This window comes from Falco naumanni, chromosome 7 (genome assembly GCF_017639655.2).
Source record: "Falco naumanni isolate bFalNau1 chromosome 7, bFalNau1.pat, whole genome shotgun sequence".
Taxonomy (NCBI): Eukaryota; Metazoa; Chordata; class Aves; order Falconiformes; family Falconidae; genus Falco; species Falco naumanni.
In genome coordinates this window covers 49,853,650-49,876,466 of record NC_054060.1, presented here as the reverse complement: position 1 = coordinate 49,876,466, position 22,817 = coordinate 49,853,650, and the positions used below count along the sequence as shown (strand labels likewise).

Here is a 22,817-nt window from a genome sequence, read left to right as displayed (position 1 = left end):
GACAACACTCAGGTTGATTTAGCCTTATTTATATGTGGCAACAACCCCTAATATCTGTTAGGTAACAACTATTCCACTACCACCTGCTTGCAAGGACAGTTTTATTTCACGTGAAAGGTGACTTTGTGTGGTTTGGTTGAGTCTGAGGTAGATTAAGCTAAACCACAAAAAGGCATTCTTAGAGTAGAACATGGATCCACAAGGCAAGTTAGTGCAGAAAAGCTACTGCATTTTAAATTCACACCTAAGCTTATTTCACAATAGCTTCATTAACAAAAGAGATAAGGGGGGGTGGGTGAGGGGTGGAATATAAGGGTTAAAACAGTAAACTGCAGATGATTGCTGTAACCACCTTTCAGGATAATCTTGTTTGTGGAGAAAACAAAGCTATGCTGTGCTAGGCAAGAGAAGGCAGGGTTGTACAGAGATTTTAAAAGCCCATTTAATGCATTGGGGTTTGGGTTGTTTTGGGGTTGGGTTTGTGGTTTTTTTGTGTATTTATAAAACATCTGAAGTTGCACTGTCATTATATATGGGAAAAAATATGCTCATGTACCCATATACAGCATTTGTTTTCACCACTTTTCTTTCAATTATTACTAGTCACTGAGATATACTACTTCTAAATTAACAGGGAGCTGTTCTCCATTAATACACTTCATAATCTTTTCCTGTTTGCTCATATAATGACATGTAACACTGGTTTCTGAAATAATTATTTCTGTAGTAATTGGGCTGCTCTTTTCTTGCACAAGTATGAAGTAAGTCAGTATTCGTTCATTTTAATGCAGGCCTTCTACATACAAGATAAGCCCATTTGAAACCACGGGGACAATGAAGACTTATTTTCAGTGCATTACACTAGTAAGAAGTTGACCTATCATTAGATCGAGTGATACTAGAAAAAAAAAGTATGGATGTATAAATCCCTTATTAAGATTCCTCATTTTTTGCCCTAGACTGTTATAGTTCCAGTGATGTTATTTCAACTAATATGAAAGGCAAAATTTTGTATATTACAGTGGCACAAATGTAAGTCATTCTCTTAGACATGTATTATTAAACCTCTATGGGTAAAGCTACAATAGAAAGGGCTTTGCCTGCCTTTATGTGAGAGGCAGAGTACAAAGTCATCAGGATCATTAGTTTGGAAGAATTTTTCCAGTATTCAGTGGTCACTTTGAGTCTGCAGTAATTTCCACGGACTCAGTGGCCACTTCATGGACCTGTTTGCCTTTCCAGCATGGCGAGCCACCACAACGTAGGGTGAGTACACAAAGCAATCCAGTCAGGCAGTGCCAGAACCTGAGCCCCACCCTGGGAAAGCTCTGGTTCCTCAGTTATTCATCCTCCTACAGCTGGTTCTTTCAGTAAAGATGCTTCTTCATCTGTATTCCACCATAGCAGAAGCATGTATATAGTAAATACAACATTATAATTATGCAATAGCAACTTTGCTGGAATTCTACAAATGGCCATAATACAGCTTTGTATCGCATCAGTGAACAACATCTCATCCACTAGCAGTCCCAGGGACGAAGTACCTCTCAGCATTACCCTCTCTCTCCAAGGAAAACACCCCATGAGCTGCAAGTGCCTCATAATACAGACTTACATTGCATCAATGAACAACACCTCATCCACTAGAAGACGCAGGGAGAAAGTATCTCTCAGTGTTACCCTCTCTCTGCAAGGAAAACCCCACAGGAGCTGCAAGCGCCTTGTCCCAGCACCTCAGCAGATGGGCCACCATCACCTCACCCGCACAGGCGGCCGGGCCGCGAGGCAGGAGACCCCGGCCCACAGCCGTATCACCCACTCCCCGCGACACGGGAGGGCAAAACCGGGCACCTGGTGCCGTGGGAGACCATAAGCGGCCCAGGGCTGAGGACGCAACCCCTGCCCCCCGCCCGCCACACCGAGGCCGCCCCGCGCCACTGCCGCTCTAGGCCGCGCTCCTCAGCGCTTCCCTGTTTGAGGCGCGCGCGCATGCGCGCGGCGGGGCTGGGGCGGGGCCGCCCGCGCGCCCCGTGACTAACGTGCTGGAGCGCTCGAGGCGCGGGTCAAGGTGAGCGGGGGCCCCTCGTGGGTGGCGCGCGGGGCGGCGTGCGGCGGGGGCCCGGCCCGTGGCCGTGCGCGCGCGGGGAGGGGCGGCGCGCGCTGAGCGGCGCGGCGGGGCCTCGGCGGCCTCCGGGGTCGGGCCCGTGGGCGCCCGCCGGCCCCCTCGAGATGAGCCTGCCGCGACGCCCGGCGTAGAACCGGGAGGCCCTGCAGCCGCGTCCCGCCTGGAGGGAGCTTGGCAGCGCCCTCCGAGCCCTCCCCCTGCCCTGCTGCCCGGGAGCCGTTTCCTCAGGGGAGAGCACCGCGTCGTTGCAGGGTAGGCGGGGGCGCAGGTGTGACGGTAGGAAGGGGCTGCTGTGGGGTCGCTTGCTCCCTGGAACAGGAGCTAGTTTTACCCAGTCTCCGCATTGAACCGTGGCCCGGGGCAGCGGAGGATCCCAGAGGAAAGGAGGCCTCAGCGCCCAGGACGCGGCCTCTCTGCGGCTTGTGGAACTGAACGTCCTCCATTGCTTCTGACCTCAGTTTCTCTCTCTCACGTTATTCTGTCTGCAGCTTCTGAAACTGGTAGAACCATCTGCAAGACAGTCTTCAGTGGCTCTTCTGCCTTTGACAGCAGTGACTTCTAACTTGGTCTTTGGTCATACCTAGGGAACTGGATAATCGGTACACTCTTTGTGATTGCTGTCATGTGGGAGCCTGAATACTACACCACAGGTTTCTCAAAAAAATATCAGGTGATGCTCCTGGCTTTCTGGGAGCAATCTGCATTCTTCTGTTCATTCCCAACTTGAAATTCTGCTGAAGAAAACCAGGCCTTTTGTGTTGGAATGTTTACAATTTTCAGCAACTCCAATACAACTTTTTATTTATTAAAAAAAAAAAAAGTATACCCAAGAGGAGGTAACTGAGAGCTTTCAGCTTTTCTGATGCCTGGATCTGAAAAAGTAAAGTTTATACAACCCTATTATGTGTAGATGGGTGTATACTTTTGCTCTGTATGGCAGTCAAATTTGATAAAAATACCAAACATATTAGGCTTCTTGGAATATAAAAAGGACGGCTGGATCAAGATCCTACTACTATTGTCATTCTTCCATATTCATCTGTTTCTTTCTTGAGGGAAAGACTGCAGCCCTACAGTGTGTCAGGGAATCCACGTGGAGAAAATACCTATGGGAGGAGGAACTTCACACCAGAGATTTCAGAGATGAGACATGAATCACTGGAAAATCTGAATTTGTTGGTTCAGTTCATGAAAGTACTTAGCTTTTTATGGCATGTGTTTTTCTCCATTCATGATAGTTAGTGTTGATACTGGCTTCTTTTTGAAAACTTTAGTTTGGAATTAATTAACATTCTTCAAGTGTAGAGCTCCTTAGTGGTGTGACGGAGAGTTTGGTGCCTAATCCATTACATTTGCTTTTCCATTTCCATTCACCTCACCTTACCAGTTGAAGTTACCATTTTTTTGCTTTTTGCCCAGCCATTCACATCAGTTTGCTTGGTTGTGTCTCATCTATTGTTCACAGTTTCTCTGGTTCTCTTTCCCCATTCTATTTCTCACTTTCCTGCTTTACTAGCCTTTAAGTTGCTATTCTTGCCATGTTTATCTGTTCTCCCTGATTCCTAGTGCCAGTCCTTCCCATCTTTCCTTCCTGCATGTTCCTCATTCAGAGTCATTCCTCCTTGAAATGTCTTTCCTTGAGTTTCCTCTGAGGATCCTCATTCCAGCCATTTTGAGACCACAGTTCCAGAAGACTTTCAGTCTTACTTGTCCTCCGTTTAGACTGACTGCCACCTAGGCCTGGTACAGGAGGGATAAACTACCTGCTCTTCATTTTTCTATTACGTTGCACCTGGCATGGGCTCTAACAAGTTGGAAGCAGGTGAATCTTTTTGGCAAAAGCATATGTAACTGTAAACAATGTCTTATGGGCAGTCTAACAAGAAGGTAGAGGAACCAAGCCCAGAATAAACAAACTGGAGCGTTTTAGTGCTGAGGAATTTATTTAACATTTTTAAAGGGACCTGTCATGTCTCTGCAAAAATGGGAAAAGAAAAGCAAGGGGAGAAAGGGGTAAGAATAAAACTGGGCAAGAACATACTAGAGACTCCCCTGAAGGTACTGCTGTTGTGCTGCTTAATGCTTCTGTTGTACTTGGAGGGTGGGACAGGTGATCTTGGCATTGAATGATGATAAAACTTATAATGGAGTTTCGCTCCATTTGAGTTAAAAAATAGAACCATCTCATTATTGTTGTTTGGAAAAGCTAAAAAATAGTAATGCATGTTGCTTCCTGTTGGTCTTAAAAAAATATTCAAAAGCATGTGTCATTGGCATCATGCATATATTGAGAAGTATTATGTATATGATACAAATCCCCTTTATTTAACTTTTAAAAAATCTTCTCTTTCTCCAAAAGGTTTCCTCAGTTTATGGTGCTAAAGGATGATGCCTCTACCTTACTTTCTTTAGTCACTTCTGTATTGTTTATAATGTGAGGAAAGTTTGATTGTTACTATGTGATGATATTGGTATGAACATTTGCTTGTGTAATGGTGTTATTTATTTCCACTGTAGAGTGAATGCAGTTATATTTAGAAGTAAATGTCCATTTCCAGTGTTGTATTTTACTGTGACAGCTGTCATAGAATGAGTGACAGTTCAGTTGCCAGCCTCCCTTTCTGCCCACCCACTCACAGTATCTGGAAGATCTTCAAATTGAATTTGAAGGCTTCTCAACACAGCCTTCTCAACAAAAAGCTGAGAAAATGATCTGGGAAATCAACAGTGGTTTTGTTCCCTCAGAATGTCAGGCATTCAAAGAAGTAATCTGAACTTAAATTGTATGCTTTTTCCCCTCATCTTTCTATGCTGCTCTGTATTGCTTTTGCTTTCTTTTAATATGCTAAGATCTATGGTTTTTTTCTTTAAAGACCTATTTTTTTCCCCTGTACTATTATAGCAGATATTTCAAGCATGTGTTGGGCACAATAAAATTGCTTTTCATCATCTTTTTTGTTGTTCAGATTGGGTTTTTGTGTTTTTATAATACAGGTATTTAGTTTCAGGATAAAAATTGAGTGAGTAGTGTTGATGGCGGACGTTTCTGTAAGGCATGAGCTGTAAAGCAGTTCTGCTTACTCTGTGTGGTTTATAAACAGTGGATCAAACCCCTAACACCATGGACAGATTTAAACTGACTACAAATAGTGATTTGCCCAAATTTCATGTGAGCTGTCAAGATTGCTGGCGGTTTATATTCACCGCATTCTTAACTTATTTCTGCACAGAGTAGTTTCATTAGTGGTTATAAACTTCAGCCAAGTTCTGTATGTCTACAAATTATTTACTGGAGTAAAGTTGTTTTAAATTGCACTGGGTACATCTGACAGTTTATAAAATGCTTATTGTATTAGCACAAATTCTCAGATGCTAAGACAGTTGCTCTAGGGATAACAACTGTACCACTTCAATGTAGTTTTGTTAGGCAAATGTTATCAGGAGGAATTTGGAGTTTTGTTCTGAAAAGTATTTTATAAGAGAAGTACAAAGTGATGTGCTCATGATCACACAGAAAGTATATAGTAGAGTACATTTATTCCAGAGCTGTGTGGATATAAAAATCCATTGTTATGTTTCCTTAACTGTTAATTCCTGTATTTTCAATGCTCATTTTTAATTTTTTAAACAGTAACTAATAACTTAATCAAAGTGTGGGGTTCTTTCCTTTTGTTGTAGACTGATATTCTACATTGTTCTGTCCAGAGAACTGTGCAGGTCACTTATTTTTCACTGATGTGATGCTTTAAAACACATTTGAGATCCATTTCTCATAGTTTTTCTAAATCACTTTGGCAGCTCACAGTTGTAAGAAGACACATTTACAGTCCTCTTTTAAACTGTTGAAATTCAATGAGAAATTTTTCAGTAAAACAGATCAAACGGTGATCTAATTCTTTCTTACCTCTGAGCCAGACCATTTCATAGGAGAAAATGCACTGCTAATAGAAAGACTTGCTGTTTCATATGGAACATCTTACACGACAATCTCTTTTTGTCATGTATCTGCATAGTGCTATTGCTGGCATGAGTGCATGCCTTTTAGTGAGTTGCATCTTACACATGCAAAGCTGCCTCGGTGACTTAGGTGGGAGCAGTGTTCTCAGCATGGAAAGCAAACCAAACACCTCTCCTACAGCTTAGCACAGCAGGGAGTGATGATCTTACAAGGAGCACAGTACATTATAATTTTCAGTCTTTCCAGAAGGTGCTAGTGTGACATTGTATAAAATCACAGCTCTAACAAGATAAACAGGGAAACTATTCACAAGTTTGTTTTTATTTACATTTATATGATTCTTGGTCATAGATGCTGAAGTTGGTGAGGCACATACTTCATGCCACTTCCAAATTACTAAGTACTTTACACCATACTCTCTTTCAAGAAAATTTATGTTTCAGTCCTTGAAACAATGTTTTCCTTTGCAGGAGCCCAGTGTGAAATTGCTGCAAAGCAGGGATGATTATACAGAGAGTAGTGCTGAATTCACGCCCCGGTATGTATTTCTCTCCAATAAAGGAGCAGTATTTTCGTTATGGTTGCCTAATGCTCCAAAATGGTGAGGGGAGAAACAGACACTAACTTAAGAGTTACTGACATTTATATATCTTAATACTGCATGCAGCAATAAGTAAAGTTTATTTTGAGGTGTATTTATTTAGTCTGGATATACAGATTTCTAAATCCTTGGGTGAGAAAAAAAAAGATTGTCACATAAAATGTGAGAAACCCCGAAGTGAAGAAACATGACCAAGCATTGCTTTTTAGTTCTGACATTTACTCTTTTTGCATTTTAAGAGATGACTGAAATAGTGTTTTGTTACTGTTAATTTTTGTTTTCTTTTAGTAAATATTAAATATTTTATTCCTCCCATGTTTCGAAGTATTTATTTTTTAAATTTACACTCTTGACTATTTGTTTACTTCATTGCTTACACATTTGCCTTGTTACGGATGACAGCACAATATTTCGAATAGTGAGTTTATAAATAGTCTGTTGTAGAAAACCCACATGTGTGCATTAAGTTTTTGGGGCAGTATTGTATGCTGCTCAATGCCAAAATACTCCTAAGAGGTAAGAACTATTGTGTGACCTGCAAATAAGTCTTTATTAATGCAAATCTAATTTTTCAGTGGTAGGCTGCTGTAGTCACCCAGTCACTCTGACTTAAAACATACATGGGTATCTGTCTCTCTCCTTTTAGTGCTGGTGGTTCCAGTTGTTAGTCTGATTGATCCGCTGTATGCGGTACCAACCTGAGGATGAAGCCTCCAGGTCTGGGGCTCTTGGCACACATTTTATAGGTGTTTCTGGGAAGCTTTAATTTAAGGAGGTCCATCTGTGACTGTGAAGAGATGCTCTTGCAGCATATGCATGTGCAGTGGCAATGGTCTGTATTCCCCCAATCTCACTGAGTCAAAAGAGACTGAAAGGTGAGGGTTTAAAATTTACCTAGTTAAAATGTATGGTCATTTACTACTCACAAAATAATACAGTGGTTTTGTTATGTGAGAGAGCTCCCAATGCATGTTTTTGTTTTGAAAGTTAGGGGCTTTTTAGTACATAGGGTATATAGACCCATTTTTTGAGCATGAAACCTTTTTTTTTTTTCCCCCCTTTAATTTGCCCTAATTGTTCATAAAAATTATGTGTAGCAAACAGCACAGAAACTGTCAGTCAGTGCAAGTGCTTGGTGCCGACCCAGGTAAATGTAAGCTGACAGATCAGTGGGTCTTCAGTTTGGATGGTGGTAGCGCACCCATTTAAATCATAGTCTGTGACACAAAATCCAAATTTTGTTTGGTAGTTTTATACCCGAGTAAAGATAGACCCTAACTTGTTCTAAAAAGCACTGTCTAAGGGCTTCCCATATTGATTAAGGGAATCTTTATATTGATTCATTTATTTGTTTGACTTTAAAACAATTCTAGGTAAGAATGGAGTGCCAGTGGCTGAAAACTTCCGGCTGGAACAAGGTACAATAGCAGATACAGTCCAAGCAGGACAGGTGTGCGTTAGAACCCTTTATCTCTCTGTGGACCCATACATGGTAGGTTTAAAATATCTTCAACTCTATACCTGTCATGATGTTTAACACCAAAGTTACCAATTATAGCACAAATGTATCTCTAGTACTAAACAGTAATTCTGTTCATTCTGATGGTGTTCTATTGGGAAGGAATTTGGCATTAATGTGCCTGCAATATATATAGGAATATGACTTTATAGGACCAGGAGGAGACTGTGAGCCCTGGTATACCATTACAAACTTGTATCAGCTTTTTCTGAACGTTGTCTTTTTTATATGTACATTTTAAACTTTTTTTTTCTTCCCCATGGATGGAAATATTTTTTAATCGAGGGGTGTGTGGGCAGAGGAGGAATAATATTTCATGATGAAGCAAGGGAGTGACATGATCAGGCAAAAAGATTCCAGACAAAACACATAAATGAATCAAGTTAAATGTTATTTGGCTATTACCAGTTTTGTTTACATATGAAAGTCGTATTTTCTCCTCAGGTGGGTGATGGCAGAACAAAATGTGTCAATACTTTGTAAACAATGACAACAGAGAGAGGATTAGTGAATGAAGCCATAATGAGCACTTGTACCTAATTCTGCAAAACTGTAGAAATCATGTGCTTGGGAGACTTTGTTGAAATGGAAGTGAAAGTAGGAGAATCAGGCAGACCTGGTCTGCTAATATATAAAAGTTTGCTATAAAGAGAATTCTGATCTTTTGTTCCTGCACAGATGAAGATAGTAGGAAAGAAGCATTCTTAATGTCAGGAAAGTGCATTTAGCTTGGAAATTAAGGAATAGTTTAAGAATCGTGAAGTACTAACTCAGACTACAGGGGGAGATACAAAGAAAAGACTTCAGACTTCAAGATGTTCCTTAGAAACGGATCTCTGTTGGGGTGGTCTACTTAAATTTGACTGTTCTTCAGTGCATAGGCATGGACTGAAGGACTTGTGGGTGTTTTTTTTCAATCCTGCATTTCTGTGGTTCATCCAGTTAAGGAATGGCATTTACAGGATTCTTGTCAGACCCAAGGCAGTAGTCTTTGGTTGCACAGCTGACTTTGAGGCAGCGTCTACAGAACGTGTTGGCTTTGGTAAAGCTGCTGGAGGTGATAAGAATTGTCCGTTGTCCTTTTGTACTGAGCAAACAAGCAGGGAAAGAGGGATCTACGAAAAGATGATGAATATTTGGGGCTTACTGAGAGATTTTTGAGTAGCCCTTGTGTTTGAAGTTCTAAACATACCTCATCCCCAACTTCATTTGAAGTTATAAACAAATTGTGTGTTCCACCAAAGCCTTGCATTAAAGCCTTGTCTTTCAGCGCTGCCGAATGAATGAGGATACTGGCTCCGATTACCTCCTGCCCTGGCAGCTGTCCGAAGTTGCTGATGGTGGGGGCATTGGGGTTGTGGAGGAGAGCAAGCATGATAACCTTGCTAAAGGAGACTTTGTAACTTCCTTTAATTGGCCCTGGCAAACAGTGGCAATTCTAGACGGAAGCTTGCTACAAAAGGTAATGTAAATGCAAAGCCCAGATTGTCACTATTTTCTTTTATTAAACCTTTTTTTTTAAAGTAGTGGCTAATGATACTTAGTGAAAAACAAGCCAATATTTTTAAAGCAACTAGTTCTCAAAAGGCAGCTCAACTCACAGGTGGCAAAATCTATATAAATTTCTCTCTTTTCTTAACAAAAATGTAAATGCTTTTGATGGTTACCAGACATGTCAGTATTATTCCAGTAGTTGGGTTTTAAATCAATTTCCATGAAGCTGCTTCTGTTAATTAATTCTGTAAATTATTCTGATTCTAGTAGAATTCCTGATCCTTGAGAGTGTGGTCATATGACATGAAAGGCTTCAGATATATTTAATTAAATTTATTTTACTAACATATGTTAGTGAAAGCTTTTACTTGAGGCTTTACATCCACAGAAGAAAGGGTATTCAATATTAAGTTGAAAGTGGAGAGGAAACAGTCCATTAGGACTATTGTGTTGATCATCCTCATGTAACACAGAAAAATATTGTAGTTTAGGAATGTATACTTTCCAATAAACTCTTTCCTTTAGGACCCTTTGCCACTGATATGCAATCACAGTATTTGATAAAGCGGTTCTGTTTTATCCTTAACGCTGGCATAGGGGTAATTCACCATTGCTGGAAACTTATCTCCCAACTGCCTTTTAACAGGTGCATCATTTAAGTTTTTGTGAGTGACTTGGTTTAAAAACATTTTCTAAAACTATAGAAATGTAATCTTTGTTTCATTTTGTATGAACTTGTTATTAGGGTAGAGCTAGTTTATAGATAGCTTGTCCCTACCAGTTGTACCTTGCCTGGTAAATATCCTGAGTTGGTCTTCTATCCTCAGACAATCAAATAGCAAAGAGCAAAACCGCACCTTAAAAAGAAATGAACACCACCATGTGTTTCTGTTTTGTAGCTTGTTCCACAGCTTGTAAATGGACACCTTTCCTACTTTCTCGGTGCAGCTGGCATCACAGGACTGACAGCCCTGCTAGGTATAAAGGAGAAAGGACACGTGGCTGTGGGTGCAAATCAGACAATGGTGGTGAGTGGGGCAGCTGGTGCCTGCGGCTCTCTGGCTGGCCAGGTAGGTAGACTTAAGATACACAAGCATACTGTGTTACCGAGTCTGTTTTCTGATACATGCTGGTTAGTAAACGTACATATAAAATCTAAAATGTAAAAGTGAGGAGGAATAACTCCATGGGAAGGGTCAGTTTCACAGATCTGGCCAAACTCTCACTGGGAAAGATTTTAGGTGTGAAACTTGTTTCATGAAACTGGGATAGGAGAAAACGACCCAAGGTGATTATTTGTCCCTAGCATAAATAAAATAGATGATACAAATACATGTGTATATGTATAGTAATCTGCTGTTTGATGAGTTGACTGGCAACTTTCATTTTTTTCTGTATTAGAAAATAGTCAGTAAAAAAAAAATGTAATAAACCCTTCATTGTGTTGTGTTCCATCATATTCTTTGTTTTTTGAGATTTACAGCACTTTTATTCTCGTTAGCTTTGCAGAACTTGTTACAGTGTGTTTGTGTATCAGTGTCTGTGCATATCTACAAATGTACACACACATACACACATATGGAAACATAAACACAATAGATATTAAGTAAGCTTAAGACTTACTGATAAAGAGAAGCTATGAAGAAATAATGCATACGCAAATCTGTGAAGAATGTATTTAAATAAATTATTGTCCAATCTTTTTGGCCTTTTATTAGCTATTATCTTTTATTATGGTACTTGGCAGATGGTCGTTTTATACTATCATTGGCTTTCCAATCCTGCCAGTTGTTGGTGATGACTCAGACTAGATCTCCTGCAGTCAGCGAGTTTGGAAAGATGGCAGATTGTGATTTTATCTGCCCCTTCTCTAGGTGTGAGGACAGAGTGACAAGAGGCAGTTGTGTCACATGACAGAGGAGATGGGAGCCTCTGCTGAACTTTGCTGCCTGGGGTTTAGTGGGTGGGGGATAACTGATAACACCCCTTAGGCCCCCTGACTCCCACTGGTACCTTTATGCAGATGAATGATCTAACTTCTCTTTATTGTTTGGGTTTTTTTGTTGTTTTTTTTTAACTGTGTGCCTGCAGATTGGCCGTTTGGAGGGCTGCTCTAGAGTTGTGGGGATTGCTGGCACAGATGAAAAGTGCTCCATTTTGGTTGAAGAAATGGGGTTTGATGCTGCTATCAATTACAAGAAGGGGGATGTGGCAGAGCAGCTACGTGAACTCTGCCCGGGTGGTGTGGATGTTTACTTTGACAATGTTGGTGGAGACATCAGTGATGCAGTTATAAGTCAGGTGATTATAGTGGCTGCTGGGTTTATTCTAGTAAATCTCCAATGTCTGCATGTCCAGCTTTGACTCAGTTCATACTGGAGACAGCAGAGCAGGCTTTCCACTTCACTGATCTAATCCAGGTGCTGATTCTGGTCTTTAGGAGAAATCAGATATTTGAAATCAGTGTCTGTCATTTGGACTAGCCTGGCAGTATAGTGATAGAAACACAATTTCCGCTGCTTGTCTCTTGCTTCTTTGGCCGGGAGACTTGGTAATATTCTAAACCCCCTTGTCTGTCAGTGTAGTAATCTTGTGGTTTTTCAGCTTTGGTTTTCTGGTTTCACAAAAGACCAGCTCTGCTGGGCCTCCATAAAGGCTCTTGACCAGCCCTCTTCATTGTTAACATGAAAATACTCTCTCTTGGTGGGGGAGGCTTTGGTGGCAATGCCATCTTTGGGAGCTCTAAGTCACAGCTGTATCCAACAGCTGGGTGAAACTTCTTTGTCCTGTTGCCCCTCTCCTCCTGACAAAAAGGGCACACGGTAAGATAACAGTTTCTCACATTCCTTGTATTTGATGCCTTTTTAAATTACACATAGGCTGCATAGAGTTTATTTTTCCACTATTGCCCTGCATTTGAGTGTAGTCATAGGTTGAATGGGACTGACTGCAATTTTCCCACTCTTTTCTAGGAAATGTGGCTTTAAATAAGGGTACTCATCTGGAAATTTTGCAATATAATCTATTGCATCTCTAGAAAATGTAGGTTTTGAGACCAAGGAATGTAATTTTCCTTACTTTGTGCTGTCCCAACAGATGAATCAGAACAGCCATATCATCCTGTGTGGACAGATATCTCAGTATAACAAAGATGTGCCATATCCTCCTCCACTGCCTCCTGACATAGAAAAAGTACAGAAAGAAAGGAATATCACAAGGTACATTTCTTCTTCAGAACTTGTGGCCAGGTTCCAGGTAGATTGCACATGTGATGTTGTGACTCGAGTGTTCGGAAGGTAGCCTGTAGATCCGCAGTAGGCACATTTTATTGGAACAGAATATTAGCATAGTAAAAAAGGAAACGATAATCACGATGTCAGTAAATCCTTTCTCTTACGTTTGTCTGTATCAGCATAAAAAATGGGAAAGAATGTTGTTACTTGTTAACATAGTTATGTGTGTTTGTGGTTGCTTGATTTAGTCCTGGAGTCCCTGACAGATTCTTCAGTATGAGGGAAGAACGTGTTTCCATGGTTCTGTTCTTGGATGTTTTGCAGAGTGCCTTCTCTCCAAGTGTAATAGTTCAGGCAGAGAGAAAACCAAATAATTTTAAAGTAAGGATGCAGCTGACGTGGTGATTGTATCGAAGTTACATCTTTTGTGTTTGGGGTTTTATTAGATAATGGATATGTAGGTGTGACAGATACATACAGATAGAACGTTGATTTTTGTTCTGACTCTGAGAATTGCTGAATCTCCTACCAGGATTCAGGTGGAGCTAAGGCAGAGATTATGAGCAAAGTCTTAAGAGACTTTTAATTTGTTGCACTGCAGAAAGTTAGGGAGACTTTTGATTTCCGTGCAAACAGATTGACCTCTTCTAACTAACATTCTTTTCTTATCCCTGTTACTGTTCTCTGTGCTTTTAAAAAATGGATAAAAATACTAAACCCCACCATGCATAGTAGAAGGCAGTGGAGAATTTAGTTGGCATGTTGCTACAAGTAATTATCATCTTTTATGATTGTTTCAGTTTCTCTTGATTGTTATAGACAAATGTGACAGCAGGATATGCAAAATTCTGTGGAGCCTGAAAGTCAGTTTATACTCGCCATCTAGTTGCAGGTCCATAACTTATTCTTCCTACCACAAAACACCGAACACCCTCCTGACACCCCCTGCCACCCCCCCCACCCCCCACCCCCAAAAAAAAGGAATTCACTCACATTTTATGGACATTTGCTTATTCTGGCAATACTACTTGATTTTTATTACTTTTCTCCCTGGTACTTTAACAGGATAACTTGTCTAAGACCGATGTTACTGTCAAGCTCCCGCAGCAGGGAGCTGTCTCAATAAGCTGACAAAACTCAGAGTTAGGTCTCATTGTAATTAGTGCTCATAACCCTTCAGTTTCAATAACGCTGTTTCCTGAAAAGATTTGTAAAGATTTCAAAATATGCGTACCAACGTTTCTTAAGTCAAGGCTCATTCTTGTCTTCCACAGGGAAAGATTCTTAGTGTTGAACTATATGCACAAACAAGAAGCTAGTGTATTACAACTCTGCCAGTGGATCCAAGAGGGTAAACTGAAGGTAAGAACTTTTACATTTAATCTATGGCCTTTAGTACTATTTCCTCAGATCATGGGCTGACTACAGGAAGTCCAATTTCTTTTCCCTGGCTCTCTTACCATGCCTCAGGATTGAGCAGATTTTCTTAAGAATGTGTAAGTATAATTGAAAGCTTATTAAGTAGCACTGTTTTAGTAGGTACCTGCTGAGGATGGCATGACTGTAATATGACAGACTTTTCTAATTACATGCTGCTGATATCTGTATTCTTTCTTTCAGCATAGGGTGCAAGGGCTTTTTTACTTAAGGGATCAGACCTTCTAAAATACGTACTTTCAAATACCTGATTAGTTAGTGTCCTGAATGCTTTTGGGGATCTTGTCTGAAATTTTGTTTCAAGCTTTATAATCAATCACCGTTTATTGTTTTGCGATGGGTAGGTGCTTTATCCATCCCTTCCCTGTGAATCTGTCTAAATTATTTTTTGATTCTTTAAGTTTTCATTCAGTTTTCTTGGGATAATCCCGAGATATGAAATTTTGGCAAGGGCAGGGATATTCTAGTTCTGATTGAAGAATTAAATCACCTACATGTTTATCAGAAAGTATTTCTCTTTTGATGAAAGCATCTGGCCCAAACAGAGCACTGTCCATTGTAGCAACAGAATTATTTAGATTTTTGTAGTTTCTTTGGCAGTTTCATGGCACATAACTAAGAAATGTTAATCTTGTTTGAAGAAAGCTAAAAGGATTTGTTTGCATTGACAGGTCAGAGAGACCATTGTAGAAGGCTTAGCAAACATTGGTGGTAAGATTTTTACACCATTTTCTAAGAGTAATAATCTGATTAAATACAATGACGGTAGAGGTGAACTACCTCCTTTGTTTCATTTGCCAATTCAGATTTGTGCATTTTATCTAAACTGTGATTTTTATGTTATGTTTATTACAGACTAGATTTTTTTGTTTCCTTCTTAATTTAGCACATCATTAAGGATAAATATGTCTGGGTCCAAAACATGATCCTCCTTTTTGGGCAGCTGCTTGATATATTTGCTCGTACCACTTTTTTTTTTTCTTTTTTAAAAGCTACTGGTCACATTTTGCTTGGCGCTAACTTTTTTCTTTATTTCTCTTGAAGCCGCTTTCCAGTCTATGATGAATGGAGGCAATATTGGAAAGCAGATCGTCTTGGTTTCTAAGTGAAAGTCATTGCTTCAGGAAAAATAGTTGGATTCTATCTCTAACAGTGAGCAAGTTTTTACTTACGCTAATTTCAATTTTCTTAAATAAACTATTGACTTGTTCTGTATGTACTGAAAGCAGAGATTCTGGGATGCTAATAAACTAAATAGAACTGGAAACAGGAATGTAATCCTTTATGCTAGAAACTAATATGTTCTTTGACACGATTTAAACAGTTGCTAGCTAGCACATTTGAAAATATTTTATGTTATGGTTTGAAAGTTAGAGTGTCCCAGGGAACCATTTCCAAAAAGCAGTTTGTATGCAGCCACCTAGTTTTGGTTGTTAGAAGAATTTACTAGCATAGATGTGCACCATTCACATACTAGTTTGTCTCAGTGGCCAGAAACTTCTCTAGGAATTTTTAATTTACTGGTGTGAGTTTGCCCTGACAGTCCAGTCAGTCTGGCTAATTATTTTAAAATTTAACTGATGTCATTTTTACAGATAATTGCAATGAAAAATTCAATTTCTAGAATTCAGCGTTGCTTATAACAAAGGTATTTCCATTTTACCATCTGGAACAAATTTCCACTGACCTTCTTGCCCACTTCTTTGCATTGTATCATTATATCCCCTATTTTCAGAGCACTTGAAATCTAATTCAGTCACAATTCCATCTACATGCAACCTGAGACTTTAATGAGAGATTGGTTCCGATGTAGGATGAACTTTATTTACTCTTCTCAATATTTGCATTCCAAACTTAAGTGAAGTTTTCTTTTTAAATTCCTTTTTAGAAATCTACTGTATCTTATTTTTATGGTAATCTTCCCGATTTCAGTAGTTTTTCTGGTTTTTACACCTCTCCAAGATGTGTACCACAGGACAATCTTAAAACATGTTGCTTGATGACAGAAGGTAACTTTGCAGACAAGTGACCTTCTGTTCCCTCAGTAACTTATCTTGGTTCAGAACTGTTGGTCAAGCAATGCTCTTTTGCCATCTCAATAGGGAAACTTGAAAAAATGAGTCACCATTTCCAAGTTTGACTATCATAACCCCAAGCCAAATGGGACTGATGAGATTAAGTCTGTGTCTTCATAAGCAAGGAACAGAGAAGGGAACAGATAATTATTTTAAAGAGATTAGAATTCCACTACTGTGTACATTTAGAAACACTTAACACATTTATTTAGAGTACAGGATTATTCATATTGGTTTTGTTTTTAAGTTGTTTGCCTTTGAGAAGCGCTTCCAAACAGCAGGGTCAGCTGAACTATCCAGAGAATGGATTATGTAGATTTGTGTGAGTCACTACCTAGGCCAAACTAAATGGAATCCAAGGACTAGGAAAGAAACACTGTACAAGAAATTTGGTATTTTATAAATCATTTGGTGTGCTGTGGAAGGTAGGCGAGTATAAAAAATGCTTGATATGGTTGTGAGCAATATGAAAAACAGTCCTTTCATTTCCTAGTTCTGAAGCTGGCCCTGATAGAAGGAAGCATGCGGTGATGGATGCCATAAACTTGAGGAAGAGAAAGACACCTGCAGTATAGCATTAGATGGTCTAAAATCTTCCAGCATGCATTTTTCACCTACAAAACTAGTGACTGGTTCACTTTCAGCTAGATTGTGAATCCACTGTCAGCATAACTATCTCAAGCAGCATTAGTAAGTGTTGCACTGGGATAGAAGCCAAAATTTTTATGCAGTAAAATGAGTATGATCCTAGTTGGCAAATGAAGACAGAAAGCAACAGGTGAGTGAAATTCTGTGAATTCGTGCATATTGACTGCTCATAGATGATAACTCAGTTGTGAAAGTTAAGCAGTGCAGGCTTGGTAATTCATATATCCATTAAAAAGAGGCAGGAGGAAATGCAGTGATCCTGAGCACTGTCTCTAGGCTTGGATTCCTGTCATGTCTGCTGTATTTAATGGGGAGGGAGATGATGGAACTACAATTTCCAAACACAGGTCTAAGGAGTGTGCCGATGTGTCCATTGTCCCCTTTCCTTCCTTTCCTCCCTCCCACTTGCTCCCACATGCATATGCCTGATTGATAGGAATATTCAGAGTGAAACAGCGTCACCATCACCCTATGCACCCTATATTCTGCATTCAGTTTTTGTCAGGCAGCAGATGAACTTTAATGCACTTTAAGACACTTAATCTTTCTGAACAAGTGTCCTCATTCTTATGTTATCCGAAGCCTGGGTTCTTCACCCAGTGTGAAGAGCTGATCCACACAGTGTCCAGATACTTGTTTATTGCAGGTCTGCACAGAGATGGGTGCTAGGTGGTAAATCCACAAAGCTAGCACCCCTTTTAACACATGGTAAAACTTTTTATACCCTTTGAACAATTGTTTACAATTACATTTAGTCACACTTGAGTCTCATTGGTTCTTAAGAGCCTTGTCTCCATCTAAGGTACAGCGCTCTTCTTTTTCACCTCACAGGTTCTGTGGGGAGGGGGCTTTGTTAGTAGGGGGCTCAATTTGCTCAAGGGTGGATCTTTTAGTGTGCTAATTAGAATGGTTCACACATAGTTCAACTAATTTTCTGTTTAGTCTCAAATTCTTTCTTGTTTTTCACTATAGATACTTAATTTCCCCACCCCCCTTTTTTTTTTAAATAAATAATTCTTGTATCGCAGTTCATTCCTAAAGGAAATAGCAAAATGCAAAAGAGAACAGTCCACTCTGTGTACATGACCAACAATTAACAGTCCACACCCCCGCAGCAAAGCTGGTCTTAACGTGAGGCTCTGTTGCTACTACTGAAAACTTACCAATGCAAGAGGATTTTTACAAATGAGAGTATTGGTATTGCCATTCCTGCTGAGTTGAAATAGTATCAGTTTTACTTAGGAACGGAAAGTCCTCCATTTAATTGGAAGTTGTGTTTGTCTAATTGTACATAAATATATGTGTTGTTTTTTGGGGGCATGGTGTCACCATGGTGTTTTCCTATTCTTTTCCACCTCCGAAGGGTAACCTCCTCCCACACACAAGTTTCAGTGTCCTATGGTATGCATTTCCCTGTATTTGGCTTCCTCCAAGCTATCAATTTTATTTCATTTTCAACAACCTGTTTTGAGAAAAATGCCTTTTATTCTTAAAACTGAGGACCATTCTTCTGTTCTATTTCAGCCTGCTTGGAAGGAAATACATCATAGGGTAGTATCCAAAGCAAGCTAATTAGATACCTGTATATTTCAAAAGGGACTTCCACTATGAAAAAACCAATACAACCTCCCTAAAATCCATACATTTGTGTTGTATGAATGTAACAAAGCAATCGTAACAATAACAAATTTTGAACATATTTGCTGAGGAGCTGCTCCAGAGTGAGCTCATCTCTGGCACTGTGAGTTGACTCACCTTCCAGGAATGATAGTCCTCTAGGAAGTTACTTTTCACAACTGAAACAAAATATGAGAAAATTGTAAAATTCCCAGCACTATTACTTTTACAGCAATTACTTAGCAATGCACCCAAGTCATAAGCCTGTTAAGACCTGATGATGTGAGAGCTGATCCAGAATCAGATCATGCTGAGATACTGACTCAGGCAGCTTGCTTGCAGCAGCATTCCTATAGTTAGGTAAGCTATGAGAGCCATATAGGTTCTATCTGCATTAGTCAAATGGCTTTAGAGGGGAAAAAAAAAAAAAAAAAAAGATGGTGACAGGCAAATTATACCTTACCCTGGTATCCTCAATGTTTAGGGTTCTCACAGAGGCATTTCTTTACTTGTGAATCCTGGCTTATGTTACCTCTTAAGAATAAATACAAATCAAAGGGTGAAAATGTTTTAAACCAAGCACCCACAGTTGTAAAAAATATTAATACATATTTTTTTCACCTTGTCTTAATGTCTTAGTTATTGTAATAGTGTGACTCTTTAGCAATTTTACATTTAGCACTGTAGGAGAGGTCTCATTTAACAAGGTGTGACAAATATTGGTAACAAAAAACCAAGATGCTTTGGATGTAGTAGTCACTGGCTGCAGAAGACCAGCATTTGTGAATGTTTACATGAGTGCTTCATGTAAAGCGTGAAGCTTTACCTTGTGAAGATGGTGAGTGATAGTTGTAAGATCTTAAGCAAGGGCAAGCACGAATTCAGAGTACGAGTTGTGTGACCACAGTAAGGTACTAGAAATTCAGCTATACAGTCTTTATAAATAAACATTTCTCATTGCAAAGGGCAACAAAACTTAAGTAGTATTGGGCAGAGAGACCTTTTTTTCTTATTTTTATTTGAGCCAATCTTCTGCTTGGTTTGCATTTGGTAAAGTTTCATGCACTCCCATTTCCATCCCTTCTGTCTTTGCACCTTGAAGAGTAGCTGTTGGCTGTCCGGTGTTTCATTTTATTCCCTTCTGCTTTCTTACCCTCCATTCCCCCCTGTCCCTTTTCCTTAACTTTTATTTAGTTCATCATATTTCTTGTCCTCCTTCTTGGCTTCTTCCTTGATAATCAAACATGTTCTGTTCACAGGAACACCTGTTAGTGGTTTAGTGCTAGGCTGTGTAGTTTAATGTCAGGATTTTATGGGAAATGTCAGCAATACCTTGAAAAGAGCTTGCCAGCCCAGACATAAATGTTTATTATGCAGTTTATAGTAGCTGTTGTTACAAAAGTGGAGAGCGAAGGCAGATGCCTTTCAAATAGCTTCATCTCTTTATTCTATATTTGAATGCATTGATCATGGAAGAAGCAGATGCAGGATTACTTAGTCCTGTGGTTTGTCACATTGCTCTCCTCTATTGCTCCTCTGCCTTTCTCTTTACTGGGCTCTCTTCACAGTGGGAAATGTTCATACAATCCATAAATAGACTGCTAGGGAATAAAAGATCACAGGCAGAGGGCATTATCACGCAATAGGACAGGGTAACAGCAGCTGGAATAAGCTCCAAATTGAGAAAGTGTTTTGTGAGACACAACTGGGAAATCTTTAGGAAAAGCGCAGAAAGAAGCAGAAATGAGTCAGGACTTTTTAGCCACAGGAGTACAGAATTTTGCATCCAGAAAGATACCCTGGATAGCAGAATTCAGGTTTGTTACAGCACTCTACTCTGGGCAGAGTGGTGGTGAGAGGGTGACTGAATAGGTCAGAAGTATTGAAAGAAAACTGTAAGTATTAAGTGGCAAAGCACGGTTTATGCAGGGATGGGGAGGTGCGATTTATTTGTATTGAGACTGAGGGGAAATGGCGAGAGAAGGGAGTAAGGTTTTGTGGGGCTATGGGTCTACCCTCTGCTCCACCCTCTTCTGGGATGGGCTTCTCCATATATCTGAGACCTTCCCTCAGTCCCTACTCCTCTGCGAGAAGGAGCCTTCCTCACCTGATCAGCCCCTACTTGCTTTCCCTTGCCTCCCAGGCAGGGGAGTGTGGGAAGGGAAAGGGCCAAGGACCAGCTCTGGTGGGGTGAAGTTTGGGCAGGAGCCAGCATGGTTGGACATCCTGCTGGTTCTGGGGGTGACTGTGGAAGGGCAGGACTGCCTACTGGTGCTTTTCCAGCTGGGATGGAGCTGCCTTTACGTCCCACTACCCCCGAGTAATACCTACATCTCGCTTTTGGCAGTAACAATCCCGTTAGAAAGCTGCATGGGCAGCAACGAGCATTTCAGACTGGAACAGCCTGTTGTGTGTCCTTGGGTCAGGCTGCCCGTGTGAGCCTTCGGTGCCCTACAGGCAGCAGTCTCTCGCCTCTGCCTCGGCCGGCTCCAGAAAGGGGTTCTTTCTCTTTGAACCTTTGGAGCTGTTTTGGTTGGGGTTTTTTGTTTGTTAGCTTTTTTAATTTATTTTTTTTTTAGTATGCTATAGAGGTAGTGGGGAAAACCACATAGAAAAAGCCACTGTTGCCTCCTGTCCTGCATTTTCCACTACACTGAACGCCAAGATGACTGGGTTGGACAGGCCTTCACTGATGACAGTTATAGGAAATTATGCAAGGCAGCAGCATTCCCCTGGGAACTTCCCTTTGCAAGTTACTGCTCAGCCCTCAGAACGCTGAGGGTAACGCACATAAAATAACCTCTCTTTTTCCTATTTATGTTACGCATTTCATAGCATCTTGGATGTATTTCGCTGATGAATGCAAGAATTCCTTCATAAGCAAACAGCAGCATGAAAAATTACATGTGCTTTTTCTAAGAATTAAAAAAGCAAACAACAAAATGTATTTGGAAGGTATTGTCAGGTTTTTTTCCCCCAGATAATAATTTCAAGTGTCCTTTTAGAGTAGTTTCAAATGGGAATCAAGTATTTTAAAGGAGCTTCTCTGTGCAGATTAAAAAAAAAAACAAACGCAAATCAAACCAACAAACCCTGCAGAGTATTGTAATAGAAACATTTATACTATGAAAGATTGATTTGTCGTAGATCACACTAATGTCCGTCAGCAGTATGTAAAGTACTTCGGCAGCCTGGTTCCACGATCTGCCACGTGCTTTGCTTACTTCACATAGCTCTGATTGTCCTCCTCGTGAGCAGCTTGGAAAGACTACTCGTGATTTCAGAAGACCTCTGTGTTCTCTGGCTTACCCCAAAACAGCCATGCAGTAGTACTTTAAAAGAAAGATAACTGTGCCAGAAGTAATGAATGCCAAAGCCATTTGCTTCTGTTTAAGTAAAAAAGTTCATAAATAAAATCTTTTCATCCATAATCTGGAAAAAATGTCGTAAACCGTGTAACACTATGAGAGATCTTACACCGATGATGATTGGTGTAAATGCTAAGATACATTACAGCACAATATTGTGTTGTCTCAGTAGAAATGCGGCCTTTCTATCAGTAGAAGAGCTTAATTTGAAAGAAGGCCAGACGCAGGCCATTCACCAGGACTACACGGGGCCTGTTACCCTGGGAATGTCACTGCAGCCCGCTGTGTCGATTGCTGCTTCCTGGGCACCACAGGCCAACAGAGGAGTGAATGCAGTTTTCTTTATAGGGTGGTTTGCAGGTTTATCATATCTGCATAGGTGTCAAAGGCTTGGCCAGTTATCACAGATTCAAGTGACTGGTGATGTGTTCTGGAAGGTGGGCTGCAAGTTATATAGCCAATTTATTTTGTTTGAATTTTAACAGAAAACATCGTGTATTGTGATTTTTGTAACTTATCGTTAACTTGGGCAACCACTTGTCTATATGATAAGGACAGCTAAATTACAGGCTAGCTTCTAGTTGGTGCTTCTACAAACTTTTAGCCTACTGAAAGGAATTAAAACATTTTTAAGAAGGTATGGGTAAATAGTTTTCCTATGTTAAAGTGTACAGCTCAAGTAGGAAAGTTAGTATTTTCCCCCTAAGGTATTTAGAGTAGTGGAAAACTGTTTACGGAGGAA

At 40.2% G+C, this 22,817-nt stretch overlaps 1 protein-coding gene across 9 annotated transcripts; it reads left to right on the top strand.

Annotated features, from left to right (window-relative positions):
• The first annotated feature begins 1,972 nt into the window (after positions 1-1,972).
• Positions 1,973-15,634, top strand: PTGR2 (prostaglandin reductase 2). 9 transcript variants are annotated; one of them, XR_005829082.1, is made up of 12 exons: positions 2,176-2,377; positions 2,614-2,795; positions 6,554-6,621; positions 8,058-8,176; positions 9,474-9,665; positions 10,597-10,767; positions 11,789-11,998; positions 12,794-12,915; positions 14,205-14,292; positions 14,401-14,426; positions 15,039-15,078; positions 15,412-15,467. XR_005829082.1 is itself a non-coding variant. In XM_040602211.1 (11 exons), the coding sequence occupies exons 3-11, from the start codon at positions 6,585-6,587 to the stop codon at positions 15,474-15,476; spliced, it is 1,044 nt and encodes a 347-aa protein (XP_040458145.1). In that variant the 5' UTR covers positions 1,998-2,068; positions 2,614-2,795; positions 6,554-6,584; the 3' UTR covers positions 15,477-15,634. The 9 variants fall into 9 exon arrangements, 8 of the variants coding, with proteins under 8 accessions (XP_040458149.1, XP_040458145.1, XP_040458150.1 ...); XM_040602211.1 differs by lacking the exons at positions 2,176-2,377; positions 14,401-14,426 and adding an exon at positions 1,998-2,068 and having other exon boundaries at positions 15,412-15,634; XM_040602216.1 differs by lacking the exon at positions 14,205-14,292 and having other exon boundaries at positions 2,173-2,377; positions 14,341-14,426; positions 15,412-15,634.
• Positions 15,635-22,817: the final 7,183 nt, after the last annotated feature.

What these genes read in the sequence shown, in the direction of transcription:
- PTGR2 (XM_040602215.1), top strand. Translation starts at nt 6,585, where the DNA reads ATGATTATACAGAGAGTAGTGCTGAATTCACGCCCCG. An exon ending in TCTCTGTGGACCCATACATG is followed by an intron (nt 8,177 to 9,473) that starts GTAGGTTTAAAA and finishes CTTGTCTTTCAG; the next exon opens with CGCTGCCGAATGAATGAGGA. An exon ending in TCCAAGAGGGTAAACTGAAG is followed by an intron (nt 14,293 to 15,038) that starts GTAAGAACTTTT and finishes TTGCATTGACAG; the next exon opens with GTCAGAGAGACCATTGTAGA.